We start from the raw sequence: 25,776 nt of genomic DNA on the forward strand, positions 1-25,776 counted from the left end.
TTAGCTGTAGAGGGCGCAGTGTCACTGGCCCTCATATGTGGGATCCGAACCGGGGCCCTGCTGCTCAGAGCTGGCATCCCAAGCCAACTCTTAACTAGCGCGCCACTCGGCTGGCCCCCTGCCTTTTTGTATAACTTGTTTCTTTGCCTTTTTGTGCTGGATCCTAGGGCTTAGTCTTCAGTGAATTCTTCTTATTTGTATTTCTCTCTTTTAGAAAACCTAATTTAAAAGATATATTAATGTGGATTGATTAATGTTGACATGGGCATAATAAAGTTAACACTTACTGATTTTCAACTTTACAGTTAACAAAAATTCGGAAAAAGCAAGAAGACCATTTTAAATACAGTATATAAATATTAACCTTGCATGTTAAATCATTTTTATATTTAAAAACTGCTGTTCGTTCCCTTTCAATCATTTGCAATTCCGTTTACAGACATGTTTGTCATCTGGCAGCTATTGCTTGGGGCATCCTAAATCTAATCCTTGTGAATTGAGAGCATAGCACATTTGTATATCATAAATAGCATAGTGATGAGTATGATGTCACAATTGAAGCTGCCTTAAAACTTCCAGTGGCTTTCCACTGTGACTAAAATGAACTCCACACCCTTTTCTTTGGTCTGCAAGGTCCTATGTCATCTGGACCCTAAAGATTTCTTTGATAGTACCTCGTACTACTCCTTATATGGATCATCTTTGTGACCTTTGAACCCATCAAATTCATCCAACTTGGCTTTTACACTTACTGTCCCCAGACTTGGAACACGGCTATTCTTTCAGATCTTTATTGGCTGGTTTCTTCTTTTCATTCAAGCCTTTTCTCAAATGTTTATTTCTCAGAAGATTTTCCCTGACCCTCTTGGCTAAAGAAGTGTGTTCTCTTCTGTGTCCATCAAACACATTACCTTCCTTGGTTTATTTTCTTCAAAACATTTATCACTAACTTTACTAGCTGAAATTATTTGTCTACCTCCAATAAAATATAAGCAACGTGAAGGGCACGTTTTTATCTGTCTGGCTCAACTTTGTGTACCAGCGCTTAAAACAAAGTCTGGCATATCAAAAAGGCTTAATAAAAAAAACCTGTGGATTGAAGGAATTAATAAATTGGTATGATATCACTAAGAACATTTTTTTTGCCATTTGGTGGAAAAGCACCTGGAGGAAAAGAGTTCTGAGAGAATGCTTCTGTTAATAAAAGTGCTGTGCTTATTATTCTTGACTTCTTGTTCCCAATGGGACTTGGAGACAAGGACAAGTACTATTTAGGTTAGCCTAAGAATGTTTCTGAGGCCCAGTGTTTCTGGTCCCTGAGAAAGACAGACCATGGGTCACTTAGCAGGCCACTTGGGAAAGTTCTATAAAACATCTTTTTTCTTTTTAGTATCTTTTTTCGTCATCTACTCTCATTCTAAAGTTTTCCTCATTTTTGTATCTTTAAATTGTGAACCCAGATAAACTTTTGATTAAATTTCTTTCTTATATAGACTTATCAAAAGACAGTGTACACTTTAGGGCACTATATTACTGATTTGTATGTTATTACTACATTTTATTCATCTTTTTTGGATTTTATTTTTAGTCATAATTTTGTAATGTTACAAATAAAATTAAAGGCCCCAAATACAGTGGAGTTTGATCTTTCATTTTCTAATGTGGAAGTTCATCTCAGTCTAAGGATATACATGCAAATTAACTTAGAAAAACATTTCTTTTTGGGGGAGGGGAGTTTCTGTGCGAAAGGTGAAAAGGACAACTATTGCAATATTCTGTACACCTGAAACTAACAATAAAAAATTAATTAATTAATTAATTTAAAAAAAAAAAGAAACATGTCTTTAGAATATTTTTAAACCACCATCTCTTATCCATTTTCTACCCTCTTAAGTATTTAGAGGAAAAATTATAGGTGAATTAAAGAAAGGGGAAAAATAGAGATTTTTAAAAAGTAGCCTTTCAAAGAATATACATAAACAATTAATAAGATGTTTATAAAAACATGATAGGTATCCTGTAAATGTTTGTGGAATGACTGGCAGTCAAATTTTATGCATATTATAAGATATCTTATTAATATGTGTATCTCTTTTTTGGATCAGTATTTAGCAGTGTATGTCATATGATAAATGCTTCATCATTTCATGTCTTAGTAATTGTTTCAGGTTTTAGTAGTTTTCCATTATTTCTAATGACCACAAAACTACAGTTATAGTTGCTTATAATCTTTAGTATTTCTGAAGCAAGTCACTTTTTTACCTGTAAAATATGAAAAAGTTTCCTAACGTGTTTCCCAGGAAAGAGGAACTTATTGGTGTTTTTACCATCATCAATAATTTTTTTGTATTGTTTTACCAGTTAAAGTATATTATCTTATGGTACAGGTTTTTATTTTATTTTTCTAGCGAATTGTGAACCTTTTTGATAAATTTATTTTTTTCTTTTTATGAGCAAAGGACCCATGGTATTGATGCTTTGGAAAGTAGTTTTTCAACTGATGAGAAAGTAATGGAATAATTTATAAAGAGGTGATTTAAGACTAATACTTAATATTTATTGAGCATTTACTACATGCTAGGCAATGTGTTCATTGCTTTATGTGCACTATTTCATTTCTTCTTAACTGTATGAGATTCATACTCTTCTCGTTTCCATTTTACATATGAGCAAACTGAGAGGCACTATAAGGGCATAATTAACTTGCCCAAGATCATACACATAGCTGGTAAGTGGCTGAACCTAGGTTTTAATTTAGCTGTGTCTTCTCTGAATCCCATGTTTCAAACCATAAGAAGAAATAAACTGCCTCTTGAGCTTTTTAAAATAACATGGTAAATCTCACAGATGCTCTAAACTGAGGAAATTATCTTCTGTGAAGTATGCATGCTTAACTGCAGTTTATTGTATTACAAAGAACTCCAAGGGACTGTGTAAATTCTCTTGATGGCTTGAGGTTTAGTTATATTAATGTTAGTTTTGTTTGAAATCAGTGAACCATGTGCTTGAAAATTGTCCCATTTGAGTTGATCTAAGGATTGATAAATATACTTTGAAACAAAGGAAACTGTTGTCACATAGATATTTAAGTTGTATTTGAATTGAATTTAAAGATGGCTATTTGCAAGCACTTTGAAAAACAGTTTAAATTCCAAGTTTAAGATGGAAAATTGCAAATTACTACATATATTTTAAAGAAATTGTGATATATCAAAACACCAGGAGATAGAAAGATATGCTTTCTAGAGCTTATTTTGCCACTTATTTATCCAGTGTCTTTTGAGAGTCACTTCACCTCTACCCCTAAACCTCAATTTCTTCATTGGTAAATAAAGTAAGCCCCCCAAATTCAGGGAAATTGTACCAACTCTGTTAACCTAGTGGCACTGGTCTGATGATTACCTGATTAATGCCATGTAAAATTGCTTTGTAAACAATTGATGTAAAGCATTTGACATTTTTGCCAGGTCATTTAAGCTCAGACGCAATAGTTGGTGTCTATTTTACTTATGTGTATTCTTGAGTGGTTTTGGGGTATATAGAATTAGTTCAGTGGACTCATTGTCCCATTATTCCCATAAAGAAGTGTCTGTATAAATTAGTATATAATAGACTTTATGAGTTCAAGAGCCCCAGATTAAGTCTTCAAATAAAAGCTTTTCTTTGTCAGTTTCTTATGCCTGGTATTTTGTTTTTGCTGTTATCTACACCCGTGGACTATACTTGTTTGTAGGTGAGGTGGTAAATGACAGTCTAAACTAAATCATTCATTGGGATTAATAGAAGTCTATCTTTTAAAACAATTTTTTTAAGAGAGTAAATGCTTAAAGGATAAAAAATTATTTTATAATGGAAGGGGACATATTAAAGAATCTGAGTGTGATTGGGATGGGGGAAGTTGTTAGGTGATAGAAGCAGAAAAGTGATCAATATCTGTGGGAAAATACCCAGTAATAGATTCCAGTCTCTAATAGGGAAATCCCAAAGGAATAATGACTGAATGCCTTGACTACTGAGCCAACATATTTTTCACCTCTGAGCTGTATTCACTAGGGCATTATTATGAAACATAAACATTATGCTGTCATTAGAGCTTTAGAGGACTGCTGTTGTGTGCTTCCATTGTGGAGGGAAAAAATATCTATCTCTCTCCCATTCCTCCCCCGTCCCTCTCTCCCACCCCCAGGTAAAAAGATGAAAATTTATCTAAAATCTTTGATAAAGCAAAAAAAAATCCTATAATGTTTGGCTGAGTATTATATGTATATTTGCATTATAACAATAATATAGTTTTTTGAGAATACACTGTGTGCCAGGTGCTGTTAGGTGTTTTACATATATTCTATCATTTATTCTTTATAACAGGTCTAACATTTAGTGTAATTTTCCCCATTTTACACGGACATTGAGGCTCACAGAAGTAACTTGCCAAAAAACCACACATTAGGTAGTGATTAAACTAGTATTCAAACCCATATCTCCGTAACTCCAAAATCTGTGGTATGTTTTAAAAATACCACACTGCTTTCTTGATGTAGGGATTTTTTGTTTTGTTTTGTTTTTATAGATCTTGCCCAGCAACTTAAATGTGCAGGCAGATTTGGTTAATCCTGGGGCAAGACTACTTATCCCTAAATGTGTTTGTCCATGTTTGTCCCTAAATATGATAATGTCCAGATGAACGTGGCTGTCACACAAAGCTCTTCTGAGTTTTGTGGGGAGGTGTTCCCTTCATTTGTGGACCTACTTCACTCAAGGATTCTATGGCCCATCACTGAACTGTTCTGATAACAGATCAGTTTTCAAGGAAATAAAGCATTAACTTCTGTGATGGGGATTTTTATAGTTTATCCTTCTTCTTTCAGAGGTATCAAAGGGAGCTTACACATGTCTAGTGAACATATCTACTATTACATTATTGCACAGCTCTTGTTCAGAAGAACAGGAAGTTCTTTTGTAATTCTAAACTGAGGAAAATATCTTGTTAATGAAGGGCTGATTCGTTACTGTTTCATTAAAAAAATATTTGTTAGAAAGTGCTTAGTAAAGAGCATTTGCGGTCAAACTGAATTTAAGTAAGCCCTGAATTGTTTACATTTCATACTTGTCTGTATCAAAATTACAAATAATAAACCCTATCTGTGGTACTACCTTCTCTACAAATTTTCTTCTTCCTTTCCTGTCTCATACATAACTGTACTTCATTGTCTTCATTCTTTGTGTTCATGAATTGACTTTATTCACCCAATGAGGTTGTAAACTCTCTGAGAGCAGTTGCTAACATTTTTTTCATGACCTTCGAGGCAATAATTCTTATCCTAATTCATACAGTAAAGTTACACCATGTAACTAAGGAAAGCACCAATATTTTTGGCATTTAGCTGGGCAGACTTCTGCAGTATGATAATACTCGTGTAAGTTATATCATGCTCAACCAGAAGCCCTGATAAAATTGGGGGGAAAATTTCATTTAATAAAAGCCATTTGTTTAAAATATAACTTTCTAAACATGGGTATTTTTCATGGTGAAAAGTTGGGAATTAGTGTTTGGTAGTGTCTGGCCCAGTGTTGAGTAATAATGATTACTAAAAATATGATTGATTTAATGATAGAAAGTAATTAATGATTTTTTTGGTTTGTTTTAGGGAATGTTGTGGGCCACTTGGGACATTCCTTCTTCAGTCAAAGCTTCCTGGGCAGTAAAGAGCATGGTGGGTTCTTATACGTAACATCTACTTACCAGTCACTGCAAGACCTTGTACTCCCAACCCCACCTTACTTGTTTGGGATTCTCATCCAGAAATGGGAAACTCCTTGGGCTAAAGTGTTTCCCATCCGACTAATGCTGAGACTCGGAGCTGAATATCGACGTAAGTAGTAAAATACTTTCTTCTAAGATATGACCAAGACATCATAGCTAAATAAAGTCCTGAAGTATTCAGAGCCCCCGTGGTGATACAGTTTCGCAGAAGTAGTATTTTGAAATAGCTAAACTAAACTTGGCCATTGTCTCTACTTATTTTGCCTATAATGGGAAGGACTGAAAATATCAAACCAGAAAGCTGGTGATTATTTCCTTGTAAACTTATTGGTTATAATAGTTCATTGATGAATACATGATCATCCTGAGAAAAAATGAATTTTAACTTAACAAGTAACTTTATTTTTTATAGTATCTATATATGGTGAGCATATTTTTTGTCACTTGGTTGGAAAATAGTTATGGCAAATTGTATTTTATGAAATGTAACAGATACTGTTGGGTTGTCGGAAAAATCATGACGTATTTTTACTATGTTTTTCGTTGCAAAAATGCGTCATGACTTTTTTGACAACCCAATAGAAACTAGTGGTATAGAGATCACTCTTAGTTGGTAAGGTAAGCAACAAAAGAACTTCCTTGCCCATAGTTGTAGCAGTGCAGCTAAGTTGTGATTTTTTTTAAGACATCAAGGGCTAAATGCAAGCTTTATTTTAAACTTTATATCTTTACCTAATTAAAAGTGTCCTGGGTCTAGGAAGCCCACCACTTGAATAAGGTTCTTAATTCTGCTACTTACTAGCTCTGTAACTTTGGGTAAGTCACTCAAGTTGTCTAATTGCCAGTTTCTTTTGCTACTGGAGATAATAATACTTGCCTTTTATATTATATAGGATTTTTAAGAGGATCAAATGAGATGATGAAAAATTATTTCATAAAACATATGTTAGAAAATTATAAACCATAAAACCATATATATTCTCAGCAAGTCAGCTTCATTCTTTTACTTATTTATTCATTAATTTCACAAGAATTTAATAAAAGTCTACCATGTGTCATGAATTCTGGGAATTCAGAAATGGCTAAGACATGGTTATAGGCCCTTGAAAACCTTTGTAAGGAAGACATACAGAAATCACAAAGTAGCTTATCATATTAAAACATATACTTAAAGTTAACAAAGTTCTTTGGGAGCTACAAGATAGGCTAGGCTCTAACTTCACCACGAATGAAGGAATTGGATAAGAAATATTCCTTGTACCAAGGGCCTCTGGACTGAACTGTGAAGGAAGCGTATGAATCAGCTAAGTGAAATAAGGAAAGGAAAGTATTGTATGCAGAGGAACCAATGTGTATAACTTTCCTGTCTTAAACAGGCGGTTCAAATCATAAAGTTCAAGGAGTGAGCCAGCTAATAGGATCACATGGTATTTGGCTTTCCTAAGGAGGGTTTTTGTTGGGAGAGGTGTAAGAATGAATTCTTTTAGACTTGTTGAACATAGAGGAATCAATAGATATTTATTTTCTGGATCAGATTAATCCAGTTTGAAGAAGAGCATGTCCTAAGACCTTTTGATCATTTTTGAAACAGCTGCATCAAAAGGTTAATTCTGGTCATCAAAAGACTTCGGTGTGGTTTGTAGAAGGCTCAGGATTTGTCTGTGATGCTACCATGCTAAATACTTTTTGAGCCGTAAATTTCATATGCCCTAATGTGCTATTACAACTATATGTTAAAAACTGTATCAGCCATGATGTCTCTTTTACTAAAATTTTAAGCTGCCAAACTTAGTCTGATTATTTCTCATTTCCATAGTTTATCCATGCCCACTGTTCAGTGTCAGATTTCGGAAACCATTGTTTGGAGAGACGGGGCATACCATCATGAATCTTCTTGCAGTAAGTTGGGAATTTTTACTTTGTTTTTCCTTACTGGGGTTTGTATGGGAAAAGGATATATTTATTATTTTGTTGATAGCAATGCCTGTGCTCCTTCAGGCAGGTGAAGATTTATGCTAGAGGAATAGAACAACGTATATATTCTTTGTAAAGTATTTGGAGCTTTGGAGTGAAATAATATAGGATTCCAGCCCCTGATTATATGCTTTTATCTAAGTGCCCTTGCAGGATCATTATTGCTAAAAAATACTACATCATCTGAGCCTTCAGTGAGTCAGTCTTTTTGCTAGTGAAGGGCCTTGCCACAATGTTGACGAAAACACAGTATCTGCAAAGTGCAATACAATGAGGTATGCTTGTACATAGAAATAGGTGACGCCCCTTGGATGCCAGGCTTAAAATAAAAACAAAACAGAGTACACTGTACTTTATTTATACATTACCTCTAGTCCTCATAAAGTCTGTATTAAATTAAGTTACATTGCTTTTTTTTTTTTTTTAGGCACAATGCTATTGCACACTTAATAGACTATAGTATAGTCTAAATATAAGTTTTATATGCATTGGGAAGCCAAAAAATTCATGTGACTTGCTTTATTGCCATGTTCGCTGTATTGTGTGATAGCCTGGAACCAAACCCACAATATCTCCCGAGGTATACTTGGAGCTTATTGTTCAGCTAAAGATTGGTCAGAAGTTGTGTTCAAATACCTCATGCCAGTAAAGCTTCCATTATTTGCGTATAGATCTGTGTATGAACCGAGATTCAAACTGCCTTCTTTTCCTTTCTGCTGAGCTCTCTCATGTCTCCTCTGCACTTGCATAGGCTCTGACTGTTGACCAAGGACATTGGTTGGCTGGGGCCACTGAGGTCTCCGCTGCATGTGTGCACAGACTGAGGTCAATCCTGGATATTTGGGAAATTGATGAAGAGCCCTATTGCTGTCTCACCTCCCAGGACTCCTTGTTAAATCTCTGGCTTGTTTGCCTGCCCATTACTTGCCCCGACAGAAACAGGCTAGCAACCTCAGACTAACAGAGCTGCTGGCTCTCCCTTTTCACTAGCCATTGAGATTTCCACTAACAACACTCCAAATCAAGATTCTTGAGATGCCTTGCCCTCGTTAAAATACCTAATAGGGATAGGGGTAGGCCCCTGCAAGAAGGTCATAAGCTGAACTCTACTTTTCTTAGTGAAATTCAGTAGTTTTCATGAATAAACAGTTCTCAATGTGTTGTTATGCCTTTGGTCTAACTCCAGAGCACTGAAACGATTTTTTTTTAAACTATTTACCCAGCTTTTTTTTTTTTTTTAAGATTTTATTGGGGAATTGGGGCAGGGGAACAGTGCTGGTGAATCAGGGGAAGGGGAACAGACAAGATGCAGTTGTTTTGTTCTTCAGTCTAGTTGTGGAGGACGTTGCTTCACTGGCCCAAGTTGGCACCATCATTGCGCTCTTCCCGGGTGAGGCAGATCAGTCGCCGGCTTCTGGATGGCCACTCACGCTGGCTGCTGGCCACACACAGCAGCCCATGGCAACCCACTGCAGCAGGGGACTGCAGCCCGCGGCAGCCCAGCCCCAGGTCGAGCTGCCATTCACCATCCTTGCTGCAGAGGGCAGTGTCACTGGCCCTCATATGTGGGATCCGAACCAGGGCCCTCTGGCATCCCAAGCCAGTTCTTAACCAACGCACCACTCGGCCAGCCCTACCCAGCTTTTTTAGTTGCTTTTTGGAGACTGGATTTATTTCCTCACTCTGTCATGCAGTTGTAGTTATAGTTCCAGTTATATTTTAAAGCTATTTAAACAATAAGAAAAACTCTTAGGCTTACCCATGTAGTTGCCATTCCCAGTGCTCTTCATTCCTTTGTGTAAACGGCATTTCCATCTGGTGTCATTTTCTTCCTCCCTGAAAGATTTCCTGTAACATTTCTTGCAATTTGGCCCTGCTGGTGATGAAGTCTTTCAACATTTGTATTTCTAACATCTTTATTTAACCTCTGTATTTGAAGGCAATTTTTGCTGAATGTAGAATTCCAAGTTAACAGTTTTGTTCTCTGAGTATTTTGAAGATGTTACTGTACTATCTCTGGTTTACACTGTTTCAGTTGAGATACCTGTGTTTCCCCTCATCTTTGTTCCACTCTGCATATTTTTTCCTTCTGTGGTTGTTTAAAATTTTTCTTTTTATACTGGTTTTGAGCAATTTGATTATGTACCTTGGGATAGTTTTTTCCATGTTTCTTGTGCTTGGGGTTTGTTGAGCTTCTTAGATCTGTGGGTTTATAGTTTCATCAAATACTTTGCTATCCACCCCCTCCTCTCCTCCAGGAACTCTAATGTTACAGACATAATAGGCTGCTTGAAACTGTATCATAGCTCACTAATGGTCTTATTTCTTTTTATGTTCTTTTTTTCCCCTCTCTTTCATTTTGGACAGTTGTAACTGCTGTGTCTTCAAGTTCACTAATTTTTTATTTTGCAATGTTTAAGCTTAATTTTCACTCTAGAAGTTTGACTTGGGTCTTTTTCTATATCTTCTATGCCTGTACTTTTTGAACATCTGGATATAATTATTATAATGTCTTTGGTAATTCTAACGTCTATACCAGTTCTGGCTCAGTTTCCATTGATTGATATTTTCCCCTTATTTTGAGTTGTATTTTCCTGCTTCTTTGCATGCTTGGTACTTTTTTATTGGATGCCAGATATTGTAATTTTACCTTGTTAGGTGCTGAATATTTTTGTGTTCCTATAAATATTCTTGAGTTCTGTTACAAGTAACACAGTCAATTTACCCAGAAACAGTTTGATCTTTTAAGTCTTGCTTTTAAGATTTGTAAATTGGAACTGAAGCTGTGTTTAGTATAGGGCTAATTATTCCCCACTACTAAGGCAAGACCCTTCTGAGTACCTGCAATGACTTTCGGTACTATTGGGAATTAGGCCAAACTTCACAGATTAAGGGCACATTTCCTCACAAAGCTGCTGTTACTTCAGACACCAGCTATATGCATAGGGGTTCCCAGGCCACCCATACTGGACTGGATACAAATGTTAGAGTTTCCACTACTCTCCCAGGTTTGATAATTTACTAGAATGATTCATGGAACTCAGTTAAGAACTATACTTGTACTTAGCTGGCATACAATTAAAATACCAAGCATGCAAAGAAGAAGGAAAAGACAGCTCAAAATAAAGGGGAAAAAAAAATCATATGACTATACTTTTATTACAGGAAAGGGGAAGCAAATCAGGACCAACTGAAAGAAGGGACACATAGTACAAGGTCTGGGATGGTCCCAAACAGGAAGTTTCTGTGTCCTCTGGGACATGTCACCCTCCTAGTACATTGATGTGTAACAATATGTATAGAGTAAGAAAAACTCCCTTGAGTTTTTATTGGCGTTTTCTTACTAGAAATAATTGAATCATTGGCCATGTGATTGAACTCATTCTGCAGTGCCCCTTCCTTCCCTAGACATTGGGCTGATATCATGTCCCTCAAAGCCTCAGCTTCTAATCACATGGTTGGCCTTTCTGGGATGACCAGCCCCCATCCTGAGTTCTCTTGTTAGCATAAACTATCTAGGGGCCCACTATTAGTCACCAAATTAACACAGGCTGTCAGGGTCTACCACGAATAACAAAGACACTCCTATTACTTAGGAAATTTCAAGGGTTTAGAGGTTACCTCCAGGGAGCCGAGGGTAAAGGCCAGCCAGTTCTTTATTATATGGTAATACTCTACCCAATTCCCAAGAATTAATGAGATTGCCCTGTCTGGATTTTGGGAATAGGCACTATTCACAGAACTGTGTATCAGATAATGTTCCCAATAATCATTTCAGGCAGTTCTTTTGCTGGCCTCGAAGATTTCCTCACACATTTGCGAATCAGAACTCTGCTGGATACTGGAGTTGGTCCCTCTGCAAATCTTTGGAGTTCTCTCTCTGATATTCTGTCCTGTGAACTCTAGCCACCTTGGTTTTTCTGGATTCTCAGGTTTGTCTCCTCAGCTCAGGAAATTTGCCAGCCTCTGCCTGGGTTCACCTTTCTTGCACCTGAGCTTGGAAGCTCTCTTAAGGCATTAAGTGAGGGCACTTGGAGAGCTCATCTTGCTTGTTTCCCATCACTCAAGGATCACTACCCTCTGTTGCTTGAGATTCAGTGTCTTGGAAATCATTGTTTCATGTTTTTTGTGCAGTTTTTTTGGTTAGGAGGGTAAATCTGGTCCCTTTTTCTCCATCTTGGCCAGAAGTGGAAATTTTAAAATTAAATTCTCACTCTTCTACTCGAACACACATCCCTTTGTCCCTCTCTGGTAACTTTAGTTTTTAGTCACATTTTTGACAAGATAATTTTTCTTACTATTGTAATCTGCTTTCGAATGAAAAGGAGATATTTATCCTGTAATCTAGCAACAGAAGCTTCGGGTTTTTTAATGGCCTATTCAATTCATTCATAGGAACATTTATTAGATTATATACTGAAGCATCTTGCTGTCTATGCCACCTTCTCTATCTCCAATTTACCAGGATTTGCTATCTATTGATTCTAACATCTTTTCACTGTCTCTCACTCCCCTTACTTTTTTCTCTTTACCTATCTTATTTCATAGTTTCATTATTAAAATCACTTTTTTACATAATTCTTGTTTCTTTGTCTGTTTTATTCTCTGTTCTGGTGGCCTGGAAAGTATAAATCCTGGTTAAATCTACCTTTCTTTTAAAAAATTCAAAAAACAAATTAAAGTAAAATTCTACTTTTTGGAGTATACTTCTAAGAGTTTTGACAAATATATATAGTTATGTTACTACCACTGTTGCAATCAAGATACAGAAGAGTTCCATCACTCCAGAAAATTTGCTGGTACATCCCTAACGTCTGGTAACCATTAATTCTTTGTCCTTATAGTTTTAGCCTTTTCAATCTGGCTTCTTTTACTATCATAATGCATTTGAGAATCATCTTTGTTGTTATATGTATTGTTGGGGAGGAAATAAAATTTTTTTTCACTATTCATCGTAGGTTCTTCAGCTAGGACCCTATAAGTTAGACTGGCCAAGTACAGATCAACAAAGGGAATATATTGGGGTGGCATATTGTGGCACCCTTTAGTATTAATAGTTCATTTTTATTGCTGACTTCTGTTCACTTGTATGTATGAACTACAATTTATCCATTTATCTGTTGATGGATATTTTGGGTTGTTTCTAGTTTTTGGTGACTATGAATAAAACTTCTATAAACATTCATGTATGAAATTTTGTGTGAACATTAGTTTTTACTTCTCTTGGGTAAATATTATACCTGGGAGTGGGATAGTTCAGTCATATTGTATGTTTGACCTTATAAGGAACTGTGGAAATATTTTCCAAAATCCCTGCAGTATTTTGCATTCACCAGTAATATAAAGAAAAAAATGTTTTCTTTCTGATATAAAGTAATAGCACGTGCTATTTCTCCTTTTTCATTTTTAGTTTTGCCATTCTAATACGAGTTTCATTTTTTGTGATTTTAATTTGTATGTTTCTTATGATGAGTGATTTAGAGCATCTTTTCATGTGTGCTTATTTGCCTTCTTTATATCTTCTTTAGCGAATGTTCAGATTTTTTCCTGTTTTAAAAATATGCACAACTAGACTGAAGAACAGGACGACAGCAACTTGTCTGTTCCCCTTCCCCCAATTCCCCAGCACTGTTCCCATACCCCCAGTTCCCCAATAAAAAATCTTAAAAAAAAAAAAAATGGTTGTTTTCTGATTGTTGACTTTTGAGAGTTTTTTAGGTATTCTGAATATAAATCCTTTGTCAGATTTGTATTATTGGTAATAATTTTCTCCCAGTCTGTGGTTTTATCTTTTTATTCTTTTAACAATGTCTTTCGTAGAATAAATGTTTTTAATTTTGTTGAAGTCCTCAATTTATTAATTTTTTTATGGAGCATTCTTTTTCTAAGAACTTTATTGACTAAACATCACAAACATTTTCTGTTAAATGGTTTATAGTTTTATATTTTATATTTAGATCTATGATCCATTTTTAGTTAAGTTTTGTTTATGATTGTGAGGCATTGTTTGAAGTTTGTTTTTTCTTTTGTATATCCAATTGTTCTAGTACCATTTGTTGAAAAGACTGTCCTTTTTTCCATTTGCTTGACTTTGCACCCTTATCAGAAGTCAATTGGCCATACCTATGTGGGTCTAATTCTTTCTTCATTCTTAACACATTGTTTGCAGGCATTTTTCTCTATACGAGTTTACTCTGTTTCCCACAAACAATGTGTTAACTTATATGTAAGCCTGATATCTGGTTATAATATCACTGGTCTCACTTTAGATTCATGACCAATACCCTTAAGGGAGCGCTTAGACCTACCTGGCAATCTTTGCTGATTTGTATTGTAATACATTCATACTCTCCTCGATGACTATTTGTACATTATTTCTTCTCAGATTTCCAATTTGTACTCTCCTTTCCTCATTTCACCTGATGAAACTTGCACCAATTTCCCTGAGTAAATAGAAGCAATCAGAATATAGTTCTAGCCAACAATTTACTAATATCTACACTTTTTTTTTTCTTAATCTCTAGGTCACCGTTCTTTCTTTCTTGCTTCTTATCTTACAGCCTTATGAATTGCCACCTTCTTCTTCCCATCATATTCTATATCTCAGTAAATGGAATTCCAGTCTTCTAGTTAGTTGCCTAGGCCATAAAATTGAAAATCATCCTCAACTCTTATTTTCCTTTAAAAATATATCTAGAATCTGATAACTTCTCACAGTCTTTTGAACTGTTAACATCTTGGTCCTAATTATCACTGTCTCTTGCCTGGATTATTTTTACTATGTTTATCTAAGCTCCTTGTTCCCTTACCATGTAGTCTTTGTAAAGAAGCCAGGGGGTGTCCCTGGCCAACCCTCAAACATTCTAGCATTAATTTGTCCCTCCCTGTATCTTTGCCCCAGGCCCTAGCCCTGGCCATTCCTAGACTGTGATGGCCATCCTGGTCCATGGGATTACGGAGCCCTGGTTTTTTCATAAATCTAATTTTTAATTACTTATTTTGTCCAATGTAAGCTACCATGTGTCTTTTTGTGGATATAATACAAGCACAAACCTGGCCAAAACAATAGTAACGGTAGAGGTCCTTATGGTAGCCTATGAGAACCTCTGAAATGATGTTTTACCCTAAATATTCACTGAGTGCCTAGGATGTTCCAGGCATTTAGAATATAACAAGAAAAAACAAGTGAGAGTTCTTACCCTCTTGGAGCTTATGTTAGAGGGAGGAGACAGTTAAATAAATACAGAAAGTGTTAAGTATTCAAATATTTGTTTAATATTGTATATAAAGCAGGGTTAAATATTCAGATAATTGTTTATTATTGATATTTTATATAAGGAGTAAATGAAACTTTGTAATCTACTTCCTTATAAGAATTTACAGTCTAATAGAGAGCTAGAATATACACACACAATGAGGCTTTCATTATATTTCCCTTATTATTTAGATAAATGGGATCTTTCAATTCTGACATTCTGTTTGCACTAATTTTATTAGTATAAATTGAATCCTGCCATTGATGAATTCTTTATTTCACTCCAATCTGCCTTTGCTCAGGACTTCAGAAATTACCAATATACGTTGCCAGTAGTTCAAGGTTTGGTGGTTGACATGGAAGTTCGGAAAACCAGCATCAAAATTCCCAGCAACAGATACAATGAGGTAGGATTTACCGTGAAGGCATATTTTTTTATAGTTGACTATATGAATGAAGGTGAAAAATACAGGATTACATATACATTTTATTTTTTAATTAATCGACAGTGAAATCAGTTCATAATATTGTATGACTTAGATCAATGATGGCAAATTTCGTAACAGAGAAGCAAGATGTTAAATTTGTGATTTATTGATATTTAGTCATTGATTGTGCTTTTGACCTTTTGATGCTCTTGGAGCTTACCTTAGAGGCAGGAGATAGTTAAACAAATTCAGAAAGTATTAAGTGGTGATAAATAAAACTGGGTAAGTATTCAAGTATTTGTTTAATATTGTATAGCACTGTGATAATAAGTGATAGATTTACATTTTGATTAAGGTATAAAAATAATTTTATAACATGGTGGGATCTTTTCATTTTTCTTTCTTACTGTAAACACATGTCATTTTTCACTATCCTTAATGTTTAAGCACAGCTCATTATAAGTCCTGAAGTGACTTTTAAGTAAGGTTCCAAAAGTAAATGATTGCGTCTTGAATTAAGCTGTATTTTGTCACTAAAATGAAATTGTGCATATTATATACACATTAAGTTCCATAAACAATGCTCTTTACCTATTTGCCATGTGAAGTCTTTCTTAAATTAAAAATTCTTTAAAGATCAGTTCTAAAATGTCTAATAGTAATCATTGTGCTTTAAAAGAGAAATTTTATTTTAAAAATTAGTTTGATATTATAATGGTTAAAATTTGTTGTTGTATTAGGCAGGATGGTAACTCCCTGACTACTTCTACTACTACTTGGTGTGAAATAATTTCCTCCTTCCCCCTCTTCCTTTCTTTTCTTTCTTTCCTTCTTTGTTCAGCCATCTATTCACTTATCCATTTGTACATTCAGTAAACATTCTGTTCTTGGTATGCACTTAGAATCACACAAATGTCTTACTGGACTTATTATAAACGCAGAGCTCAGCATTATTCTGTGGGAATGACCTATATGAAGAAAGTCCTTACCCATAGCTTTCTCTGTGATGGCTTTTTTCAGGACAGTAGAAAATAGTAGCTAGAGTGTGTGCTTAATTTTTTCTGGAATACAGTTAGCAGTTTTTAGCTCTTAGGGAGTCCTTCCCTGGACTATCAAACAGTAATAGACTAGACTAGGTACAGTCAAATCTTTAAAGTGAACTATTTTTATGTAATTTGTGCCCAAAACATTCTTAAAAGAGATTATGCCTTGAAAACTTGTTTTATTTCTCATATTAGAAGTTTTATTATCAATTTCACAAACACCTATTAATGTGAAAAGTTGTAAAGAGATTTTACAGATTTACATAAAAAAAGTGACTTAATGAAACAGTTTTAGAAAACTGAGTTTTGGCAGCTGTATGTAAAATGTGGTGAGAGGGGTCACTAAGGAAAGCCTTTAAGCTTACAAAGCTAGGAGAAAATAGTACTTCTCACAGCATGGAAAGTTTAATAAATGAAGTAGTACATGAATTTTCTAATCTTCTTCAAGGCCATGTAAGATCTGTGTTGGCTTAGGTAACCCTACTCATATTCTCATAATGAGATTATTTTGATCATTGTGTTAACTACCATATATTGGGGGTATGTTATGTACCAGGCATTGTTCTAAGCATATATGTATCTCACACTAATCTATAAAATGAGTACTGTAAATACCTTTTAACAGGCGAGGAAATTACAGCACAGAGCTAGCAAGTGGTGGAGCTAGGATCAAACCCAGGCAGTCTGACGACAGTGTTCCTGCTCTTTTTTTTTTTTTTTTAATTTTATTGGGGAACAGCCATGGTCATTGGTTACACATTGCTTTCATGTTACAACGGCATAGTTGACTGTTTTAGGGAGGGTGTAGCTCACAGTGGCCCATGTGGGGATCGAACTGGCAACCTTGGTGTTTATCAGCACCACGCTCTAACCAATTGAGCTAACCAGTTCCCCCCAGTGTTCCTACTCTTAACCACTGTACTCAACTGATTTTTATAGACATCAGTTTAACAATTACCAATCTGTTTTTAGGGCCGATTTTAGGGTGTTTATAGAGGTAATCAAGTTTAAATGAGGTCATTAGAGTGAACCCTAATGCAATATGACTGGTGTCCTTATAAGAAGGGGAAGTTTGAACACAGATACTCATAAAGAGAAGATGATGTGAAGAGATGTAGGGAGAAGACGGCCATCTACAAGTCAAGGAGAGGTGTTCAGAAAAAATCCTTCCTTTACATCTCTCAAATGGAAACATCTCTTCCAACACCTTGATTTTGGATATATAACCTCCAGAACTGAGAGACAATAAGTTTCTGTTGTTTAAGCCACCCAGTTTGTGGTACTGTGTTATAGCAGCTCTAGCACACTAATACACTGATCTACATTAAATAGCTAAACCTCAAGACAAAATATGTGGTAAAAACAAAACAAAGGAAAATGGGGTAGAGAAGGTGAGCCCTATGATTATCTTACTGCCTGGAGTTTCCAGACCATAGTACAGGGAGGGGGACCCAAACTTACCGAGAGCTCTCCATGAGTTGAAGAGAGAATTGAGAATGTAAGAAGGCCATGATTAGAATTTACAAGACAGATTACTGGAAATAAAAACCCTGGAGATCTGTGGGAGGTTCCCATGTGTCTTCAGCCGAGTACTCATTGTTGCATGTATGTGAGAAAAGCACTGAAAAGGAACAGGTAGGACAATTCTCACAGGGCCAGGAATAGTTTGTATTCTTACCCTCTAGAGTGAAAAAGGGGCAGATTATCCTTCGTGATCCAAGTTGCCCATAAATTCAGGTTGCTCTGATCCTACCAGCAAGCTTAAAAGAAATCTGCCCTTCATGGAAATCTGGATCTACACAGAAGAATGAAGAGCAACAAAATGGGTAATATAAAATCTCTTTAAAAGATAGTTGTATGAAACAAAGTAATAACTGTATTGTGGAGTTTATAACTTATGTAGAAACAAAATATATGACACCAATATCACAAAGACCAGGGAAGGTGAAATGGAAGTATACAGATGTAAGGTTCTTATATGACAAAGGATGTGGTATAATATTACTTAAAAGTAGATTGATAAAGATGTATAACATATATCCAGAAGCATCCCAGAGGAAAATTTAAATGAAGAGGTATAGCTAATAAGCCAAGAAAATAAACTAGCCATATAAAAAAAGTTTGAAAAAGAAGAAAAAAGAGAACAAAGAGGAGATGGGACAAAAAATAAATAGCAAGATGCTAGATTTAAATCCAGTTATATCAAGGATCACCTAAAGTATAAATTGTCTAAACACTTTCAAAAGGCAGAGATTGTCAGATTGGATAAACAAGAAAGATTCAACTATATGCTGTGAATAAGAAAACCACTTGAAGTATAAGGGCACAAATAGTTTAAATGTAAAAGAATGGAAAAAGATACACCATAGTAATACTAATCAAAGTATTAGTATTAGTATAGAGTGGATAGAGTAATATGAAAGTATATTTCAGAATAAAGTATATTTCAGAATAAACAATATTGCCAGGGATGAAAAGGTACATTTCATAATTATTAAGGGATCAGGTTACCAAAAAGATATAACAATTCTAAATATTGATGCATCTAATAAAAGTTTCAAAATGCATGAAGCACGAATTGATAGAACGATAAGAATAAAAAGACAAATCCGTAAGTGTATTAGGAGATTTCATTAACCCTTTCAATAATTGATAGAAGTAGACAGAAAATCATTAAGGACATAGAAAACTTGAACAACATTGTCAGCCAATTTGACTTGATTGATTTTTTTATAGAACATTTCACCCAACAGCAAGAACGCACATTCTTTTCCAGTGCACATAGAACATTTACAAAGGTAAACCATATTCTGTAGTGTAAAAGAAATATCAATAAATTTTAAATGACCAAAATCTTACCACGTATGGTTTCTGACCACAATAGCATTAAATTAGAAATCAATACCAGAATGATCTCTAGAAAATCCCACTATTTTGAAACAAAATACACACTTCTCAATAACCCATGGGTCAAAGAAGAAACCTAAAGGAAAATTAGAAAACATTTTGAGCTGACTGAAAATGAAAACATGACATATCTAAAGTTGTGGGAAGCAGCTAAAGCTGTGATTAGAGAGAAATTGATAGTATGAAACTTGTATGTTAGGGAAAAAAGAGTCATCTCAAGTCACTGACCTGTTCTTCTACCTTAGAAAATTTGAAAAAGAAGAGCAAATGAAACAAAGTAAACAGAAGAAAGGAAATAATAAAGACCAACAATTGATAAAATGTAAAACAGAAATACAATTTGAAAAATGAAACAAAAAGCTAGTTATTGAGATTAATAAAATTGAGAAACTTCTAGTCAGACTGATTAGATAAATAGGGAAAACATGACCACTGTGTAAGAATCAATTGTATTTCTGTATACTAACAATAAACAATCAGAAATTGGAATTTAAAAACAATACAATAATATCAGAAATATGACATACTTTAAGGATAAGTTTGCTAGGTGATCTGCAATACCTATATACTGAAAACTACAAAACATTGCCAAGAGATATTAAAGAGGACCCAAGTAAATGAAGAGCTATACTGTGTTTATGGGTCAGAAGACTCAGTATTGTTAAAATGTCAGTTCTCACCAGGCGGATCCATAGTTTCAACACAATCCCAATCAAAATACCAGCAGACTTTTTTTTTTGATGGTAGAAATTGAGATGCTGATTCTAAAATTTACATGGCAATACAAAGAACCTAAAATACCCAAGACAGCTTTGAAAAAGAACATGATTAAAGGACTGACACTTCCTGATGTTAAGGCATATTTTAAAGGTAGATTAATCAAGACAATATTGTTTTGGTGTAAATACATATGTATCGATTAATGTAACAGACTAGAGAGTGGTTTTAAGAGCTATTTTTATGAGTATATGCACATTCATCAAATTGTACACTTTAAATATGTACATTTTGTCAATTATTTTAAATATAGATGAAAAAAAATAAAGCTTTTTTTTTCCTAGTAATGCAGTGGAGATTCAAACCTTTATCAGGTCACTGGGGGAATAGAGCTAAAGAATTAACCCAGTGTCAAAATCTCAAGCAAAAAGGAACAAAATTTTGTTAATAACCCTTTACTCAAAACCAGAGACAGGAGTAAAGAATTTTATGTTAGTTGTGGTATAATGCAAGAATCTCTGAAATCATATCTCTACAGTTCCACATCTTGTATAATTTAGGCTGAATGGCCTCTTGAGATTGTTTCCACTTTAAGATTCTAAAATAGGAGTTTGGGTTTATTTTAATTCAAAAGCTACACATTTTCTTCAGAGAAATGTGAAGTTTCAAAAGCATAATTTCAAAGGTTCATTATAGCGCTAGCAAGAACAGATGGCCCTAAAGTCTGTTTGAGGACTGTTTTATTTTCTGGCCTTCAAAGAATACATTTCTTTTCTCTTCGGAAGGAGGAACTGATAAACCTTTTCAAAAGAACAAAAGGAGTTGGTGAAAGGTGCACTGGAAAATAGTCCAGAGGAGGGAAGTGATGTTCCATTGACTATTGGTGTAGCTATTCTTAGTGTTATTTGTGGGAGACAGTATTTAACCACAGGTATAAATTAAAATAAAAGGTTCCCCAAGAAAGAGCCCTGGATGCTATACCTCCATTGGCTGCAACAGGAGGTCACTGCTGAGTACTGCATGGTCAGAACAAGACTGTCCTCTCCCGCACGTCGCTGCATACCTGTTGAGAGGAGTGAGCAGTGGCTTCACAACACTGCTTCTAGCCATACTCCTAGAGTTCCCCATCTCCCAGCACTCAAACCTTGCTGCTACTTTTGGTCTTGAGACCACCAGCTCTAATCTCATACATTCAAGCACCACAAGAAATCCTGGGCTCCTAGGGTACCCCTCATCTCCCACATTTAATTTCTGTCTCTGTGTATCCCCCTTTCTGACCCTCTTTCTCACTTGTTTTAGAAAACCCTTGGGCTCAGTCCTTGTGTCTACCCATTTCCTTGGTGATCTATCCAATCCTCTGGCCTTAGATACTGTCTCTCTACTGATGTCTTCCAAGTGTCTTCCTCCAACCTGAATCTCTCCTGTTTTGTAGACTTGAGAGTCTTACTGCTCCCTTGACATCCCTATTTGCACAGGCATCTCAGGCTTAGCAAGTTCAACTCTGAGCTCTTGATCTTCCCTCAAAAGCTCTTCTTGTAGCCTTCCGTAAGTTAATGACAGTGCCATCCAGTTACCAGGCCCAAAACTTTGGAGTCACCTGTAAGTCTTTTCTTTCATATCCATATTCAGTCTACCAGGAAATTCTTCGGGCTCTACCCTCGAAATATATCTAGAAGCCAACCACCTCTCAATCCTTGGACCTATCTTGGTCTAAGTTAACATCATCTCTGCCCAGGATTTATGCAGTAGCCTCCTAACTGCCCTTCCTATTGGCGCCCTTTCCGCCATCAGTCTATTCTCAGCACAGCAGCCTGAGTGATGCTATTAAAACTAAGTCAAATCACATCACTGCTCTGCTCAAAACCCTCCAAAGATCTTTTATCTCAGAATAAAAACTGTAAATCCTCTACACCATTGTATTCCTTAACCCATTACCTCTGTAACCTAATTTCTTACACCTCTTCTTTTTCTATCACTCAGCTCCAGCCATGCTGTGCTTAATGTTCCTGGAAACTGCCAGGCATGCCACCATGCTACCACCCCAGGGCCACTGCACCAGCTGTTCTAAATCTCTTAAGGCTCTTCCTTAGATAATCCCATAGCTTTCCCCTCACTTTTCAGTAAGTTCTTCCCTGAGTATCATCCTATTTCAAATGGCACCCACCAGCACTTCTAGTACTTCTTCCATGTTTTATTTTTCTGTATAGTGCTTATCAATATCTAACATTTTATGTATTTTACTTATTTATTTTGTTTATAGTTTTTGTTTTCTGTCTTTACATACTCAGAAACCTAAGTTCCATGAGGGAAGGGATTTATTGAATAAACCGAATGCTAACACAGTGACTGGTACATATTAGACACTCAATAATTACTTGCTGAATGAATGAACAAAGGTTCATAGTTGGCATGTAGATGCATAAGACTGGAAGGTGGGTGCTCACTTCTGGACACAAGTGAACTCCAGCTAACTAGAAAGATAAATATTTATATTTTTTCTAAATATCTCCAGGAAAGGATATCCTTCCATCTCTTCCTTCATTATCCAGCTCAGTGTTCCCTTCTCGGTCTTATTTCTGTTCCTTCACTCATGCTTTTCTCTTTATCCACTGTTCTTCCTCTGTACTTGATTTCAGAGCGAATTCAAATGATTACCCTTTAGGAAACATACCTACAATTCTCCATCCCCTAGACAGTATCACTCTTTCTTTCCTCTGTTTTCCCAGCTTTCTTTATTCATGTAATATGTATAGCTGATGCGTATGAATGCCCTCCTGCTCTGAATTATGCCCTTGAGAGCAGAGAGTATCTTTCAGTCTTCATTATATCCATGGTACAGTGGTTTGCTTTCATGGATTTTCCATGTCTCTGTAATGGAACTTCCTACCTACAGTCCTTGTTACTTGATAAATGTTTATTGAATTAAATCATTAAAACTTACTTTACTGGATATCTAATCTATGTGAAACTGCAATTATAACTGAGCCAAAAAAATTTTTTAAATCATACTGACATTTACTCTCAATATAATTTCATGAATAAGACAAACCCTCCAAATTCATCCCTACTTGTACGGTTTACTAATATATTCAACAAATATTTATTGAGTACCTGCCATGAGCGATGCCCTGTGCTAAGCCTTACACATTATATACAAATTGTAGCTATTCCTCAAGGCCCTGCTTAATCTTCTCCTCTACACATCCTTCCCATTTCAAATCAAAAGTTTAAATAAACCGTCATTTTAAACAGGAGATCTCAAGAGAGGAAATTGAAGGACATGGTGTGTTAATTCAGAGATGGATTAGATGTTATATAGCTTCTCACACATTCCTCCAGCACAGTCATTCCTAGAACTATATTCTTTAATTGGCTTTTGTGATTTTCATGAATGGTTAGACTCCGGCTGTGGGGAATACAGGAAGATGAAGCTTATGTACTACTTCACTTGATGTCTTTAAATGGTTCTTTGGAGTTAAGACCCAGGTAGCATTTAGCTCAGTGCCTGGCTCACGGTTGGTGCTCCATAGATGTTAGCTATTTTGTACATACTGTTGTGACAGCAGTTACCCTGCCTTTTATCAGTGTGAGATCATCACTAATTTGTGAGCTCTTAAGGGGCTGAATGTCGTTATCTCACAGAGGTATTCAGTTGAATTATTTGCTGCAGATTTTAAGGTTGCTTTATGATTTTATAAGCAGGGTAGAGGAGACAAGCGTACACATTTTATGTAACATATCCTTAATCAGTGCTTATGTTCTTGGTGCTGTTCTAAGCACTTTACAAATATTTATTTAATTCTCATAGCTGTCTTAAATCGTTACTTTTATTATTTCCTTTTACAGAGGAGGAAACTGGAACACAGAGAAATCAAATTACTTGCCCAAGGGCACATAGCTAGTTAGTTAGTAGCAAAGCCAGGATTGAAATACAGGCAGCCTGGTCTGAGTCCTTGCAATTAATCTTAATCCAAGGCTAAATGTAGATAATGCCATTTAAGAAATACAAAGAATGTGCTATAGCAGTTCCAAGAAGGGAGTGGTCACATTTTGGTGTCTGATTGGGAATTAGAGAAGACTACGTGCAGGAATTGGTCTTTTTACTAAGCTTTGATTTGGAGGGCAGCTTTTTCAGGTACTTGGATATGGGAAAAGAAAAGGGAGGCTAGATAATAGCATATGCTAAAGCTCAGGATAGAAAATTGTCGTGCATCAGGAAGTATTCCTGCATGTAAGGATACAGTCAGAAGGAAAGCAAGACAGAAGGTTGGTTTGGGCCAGAGTGTAGGAAGTTTGTGATTTCGAGTGGAGGACAAAGTGGAGAAGATGTGGCTTGATCACAGCTATGCTGTGGTAAATATGGAAACATTGTGTGCAGTGAATCAGAACTGATAGAGAGACTGGAGAAAAAACAATTATAAGGTTATTAGTCCAGAAAAGAGGTAATTAGGTCTTCAACTATGGTACAGATAGGGATAGCTACAAGAGATATTACACAACTTGGATTGATAGGGCAGAGAAATAGCACAACTAAAATGGAAAATCAAGTATTTTTATCAGTTATCATATGACAAGTTTAAGTTTATTTTATGGTCATGGTCCTTTGAATATCTGGGAAACATTTCACCTCTTGGTGAAATGAACATGTTTTCAAGAGAAAAAAAATCTGTTCATATCTAAAGAAATAGGAAGCTTTTTATCTCATTGGACTAGAAATTGACATGCAGGGAGATGATTTCCTTATAGTCTAGCTATTTATTCAGAATGTCTGAATTGAAAATATTTCTAAATCTGCTTAGTGTAGACAAAATTAGAAACTACTTTAGCCTAATGATTTGGAAGAAATGATGGATATAACATTTTTTTCAAATTGCTGTATGTGATTATATCAGTTTATTTCACATGATGCAAATGTAAATTGCAAATGAGAACCTAAATTAGTCTATCAGTTGACTTCACTAATCTTCAGGAATCTTTCAGATGACTTATCTTGTTTGCAAATACTTACTTAAAAGCAATCTTTGGAAAACCCTGATAGAAGTGGTGTGGACTGGTGAGTGGGGTTGATAAATGATGTCAGTGTGAGAGGAATATTAAATTGTCGTTTAGATGCTTCTGGTGAAAGAGTAATACATTAAAATATTAACTCTGCAAGAGTTATAAACATAAAGCCAAGAGATCATATCTTAAAATTGTATCAGTACGAATGTAAGAATAAATTTAACTGAGGCAAAGACTTGTACCCTGAAAACTACAAAGCATTGCTGAAAGGACTTGAAGAAGAGACCTAAATAAATGGGAAGACAGCTCATGTTCTTGGATTGGAAAACTTAATATTAAGATGCCAATACAGATTATATGCAAGCCCTGTCAAAATTCCAATGGCCTTTTTTTTTTTTTTTTTTTTTTTTGCAGAAAAGGAAAAGCCAATAGTAAGATTCATTTAGAATTGCAAGGGACCCTTATGGCAAAATAATCTTGTCAAAGAACAAAATTGGAGGATTCACACGTCCCAATTCTAAAATTTACTGTAAGGCTACAATAATCAAAACATTGTGGTACTGGCCTGGAATAGAATGGCGAATCCAGAAATAAATTCACACATTATGGTCAGCTGATTTTGACAAGGGTGTCAAGACCATTCAGTGGTAAAAGAATAGTCTTCAGCAAATGCTGCTGGGACAACTGGAT

At 35.5% G+C, this 25,776-nt stretch overlaps 1 protein-coding gene across 4 annotated transcripts in view; it reads left to right on the plus strand.

Annotated features, from left to right (window-relative positions):
- The window catches only part of ZFYVE9 (zinc finger FYVE-type containing 9), a 109,614-nt gene that overhangs the window by 64,444 nt on the left and 19,394 nt on the right, over nucleotides 1–25,776 (plus strand). For all 4 annotated transcript variants that reach the window (XM_019625959.1, XM_019625962.1, XM_019625960.1 and 1 more), the window contains 3 exons: nucleotides 5,646–5,870; nucleotides 7,578–7,660; nucleotides 15,293–15,397. In XM_019625959.1, the coding sequence (XP_019481504.1) occupies nucleotides 5,646–5,870; nucleotides 7,578–7,660; nucleotides 15,293–15,397 (413 nt within the window). The remainder of the gene's footprint in view (nucleotides 1–5,645; nucleotides 5,871–7,577; nucleotides 7,661–15,292; nucleotides 15,398–25,776) is intronic.

This window comes from Hipposideros armiger, unplaced genomic scaffold, assembly GCF_001890085.2.
Source record: "Hipposideros armiger isolate ML-2016 unplaced genomic scaffold, ASM189008v1 scaffold_646, whole genome shotgun sequence".
Lineage (NCBI taxonomy): Eukaryota > Metazoa > Chordata > Mammalia > Chiroptera > Hipposideridae > Hipposideros > Hipposideros armiger.